Raw genomic sequence first — 2909 nt, forward strand, 5'->3', positions numbered from 1 at the left:
CTCAGCTCACTGCAAGCTCCGCCTCCCGGGTTTACACCATTCTCCTGCCTCAGCCTCCCGAGTAGCTGGGACTACAGGCGCCTGCCACCTCGCCCAGCTAGTTTTTTGCATTTTTTAGTAGAGACGGGGTTTCACCGTGTTAACCAGGATGGTGTCGATCTCCTGACCTCGTGATCCGCCCGTCTCGGCCTCCCAAAGCAGTAGAAATGCTCCCAAAGGCATTTCTACTGACTACACGGCCAGCAAAGACTTTTATTTCCTATCTATGTGGCTTCAGCATCTGTGCCGTATTCCTTCTGACCCTTTACAAACTGAATGCAGCCTGGTCCCATTAGCTCTCAGAGTCTTATTTTGTGAGCCTATAATAATAAGTGGCCTTCCCTAAAGAGGAAGGACAGAAGGAGATGGCTAACTTTAAGGGCCATGGAAAATCTCATGAATAGAAAGGCATTCTGGGAATGTTTAGTGTAAAGGAGAGGGACATGTCAAGAATATAATGAAATTTGATAAAATTACCTGGTAAAATCTAAACCATAAAATCCCATATTCATAGCACACTGAAGTAATATGTGGTCTGGAAACATTATCCAAGATATCCAGGCTTCTGCTTGGGGATTGATCAGAGCTTGGCAGAGATTTCTTAGCAGCAGCTTTTGTGTGAGATGGGTTGCTCAGGTCTAAGATCCAAGGAATTCTTTTGGATATTGGAAGCACAGGCCAACTCTGGGGAGATGAAGCTGGCAAGAACTGGGTAAGGGCACAGCATACCAAGATAATTTAGGGTTAAGCTCCACCCCTAACTGGGAACTAGAACAAAACCAAGAAACAAGTGCTGAAAAGCTGGTAATATGTGGTGGGCTGAAACTAGCTGCTTATATATGTCATTTGAAGTGAGGCTGAAACTAGATGCTTATACAAGTCTCAGGGGTCTTGGTTCCTCCAAGGGAAACCATGGCCATAAGCCTCTTACAAGTGGGATGAGAGCTTCAGGAATATGACCATGTTTGGTGTCCATTGGCTCAGGGCCCCACTGCAATTGAGCCTGAGGAACCTAGTTATTCTTGTTTGTTGGCAGTTGGGGAGAGCTCTCAGGAGAGCTGACAAGGACTTACAAGGAGCTGGGAAAGACTTGTTAACCACCGGTGTTAGGGTCTACCAGGGCAAGAAGCAGAGGACAGAGAGGGACGGAAGGAGGCAAGCCATTGCTCAGGGCCTTGGTGCCAATGTTGTCCACTTCCTATCTAAGCCCTCACTCATTTAATGCCTCTTCTCTTTGGCAGCCCTCTCTGGGAGATGGTTCAGGATGGCATTGACCTCAAGAGCATCAAGTGGACCCAACACTAGAAGAATAGGGCCCTGACTTTGTGCTGGTCTGGCCCCTCCTGCCTCACCAACCCATGCACAACCAGACACCTTGTTATGCCTAGTGGATGCTCCAGATTGGTATAGACCAGTTGACTTCAGCATCAGTCCACCTCTATGACAGAAACACAAGGAAACTGTCTTTCCCTAGCTTCAGCTTCTTGGGTGTGGAGCACTCCCCATTTCTTCTCAGGTCTTACAGTGTGTGGACATTTTCATCCTGAAGCCATAGAGACATTTGTTATCATATTGCTGCTTGACACATCTGTGCTCTTGGTGAGGAGAGCAAGAGGAATCAGAAGTCTCTGGTCAGGGACCATGATGCTCTACACGGACATTTGAGTCTTCATCTGCTGCTGCTGCTCGGCTGGACCAGCTTCTTTAACAGCAAGCATAATCCACTTCAATTTAATATTTTCTGTAGCTCCAAAGGGTATCTCTTCATATTGACTGCAGTCAGATGGAACGGACAGTTTCTTAGAGGGCTTGTCTCCTTTCTACCCTTGTCCTCTTTCCTTTCCTTTGACCTAATGGAGCTGGAAATATGTCTATGACTCCACCAGTTATTCTAATAATTTGTTTCCTTGAAAATTGTTAATTTCAAGACTGGAAAAATAAACTCACCTTCTATTTACTCTGTGGCTTTATGAGAGGTTGAGGGAGAAGTGGAATTGTGGAGAAGTCCGCCACTCCATCTGATTTGCATAAATGACTCAGTGGGCTTTTGTATCTCTTCATTTCACAATTTTTTGAATGCCTGCCACGAGCCAGATTTGTTCTGGGTATTAGGAATACGCTGGTTAACAGGACCAAAAAAGACCCTGCCCTCACTGAGTTTTAAATTTTAGTGGAGAGATGGAAAATAAGAAGTAAATAAACAATGTTATAGATTGTGATAAGTGCTATGAAAGAATTAAGTGGTAAGAGGACATAACAGGGAAAACCTACCATGCTGGGTGTTTGAGGAAAGCTTTTCTGAAGAGGTAGTGCTTAAAAATATGAAGAGCTCACTAATCTAGGAATGTGAGGTGAGAGGGCCTGAAGTGTGATAAAGCACAAAGTATTATACTTCAGAAACCAAGAGAAGACCATTGTAACCAGAGCTTTTCATCTGTGGGTCTGAACCCCTAGGTGGATAGTTAACCAGTACTTAAAAAAGGAGAGAATATGGGGCCGGGTGCGCTGGCTCAAGCCTGTAATCCCAGCACTTTGGGAGGCTGAGGCGGGCAGATCACGAGGTCAGGAGCTCGAGACCATCCTGGCTAACATGGTGAAACCCCGTCTCTACTGAAAATACAAAAAAATTAGCCGGGCATGGTGGTGCATGCCTTTAGTCCTAGCTACTCGGGAGGCTGAGGCAGGAGAATGGTGGAAGCCTGGGAAGCAGAGCTTGCAGTGAGCCGAGATTGCGCCATTGCACTCCAGCCTGGGTGAGGGAGCGAGACTCCATCTCAAAAAAAAAAAGGGAGGCCGAGACGGGCAGATCACGAGGTCAGGAGATCGAGACCATCCTGGCTAACACGGTGAAACCCCGTCTCTACTAAAAA

At 46.3% G+C, this 2909-nt stretch overlaps 1 protein-coding gene across 3 annotated transcripts in view; it reads left to right on the forward strand.

Annotated features, from left to right (window-relative positions):
• Positions 1-1997, forward strand: part of NFS1 (NFS1 cysteine desulfurase) — a 22345-nt gene extending 20348 nt beyond the window's left edge. For all 3 annotated transcript variants that reach the window (XM_011929135.1, XM_011929136.1, XM_011929134.1), the window contains one exon: positions 1281-1997. In XM_011929135.1, the coding sequence (XP_011784525.1) occupies positions 1281-1344 (64 nt within the window). In that variant the 3' untranslated portion in view covers positions 1345-1997. The remainder of the gene's footprint in view (positions 1-1280) is intronic.
• Positions 1998-2909: the final 912 nt, after the last annotated feature.

Source organism: Colobus angolensis, unplaced genomic scaffold, assembly GCF_000951035.1.
Source record: "Colobus angolensis palliatus isolate OR3802 unplaced genomic scaffold, Cang.pa_1.0 Scaffold8, whole genome shotgun sequence".
Taxonomy (NCBI): Eukaryota; Metazoa; Chordata; class Mammalia; order Primates; family Cercopithecidae; genus Colobus; species Colobus angolensis.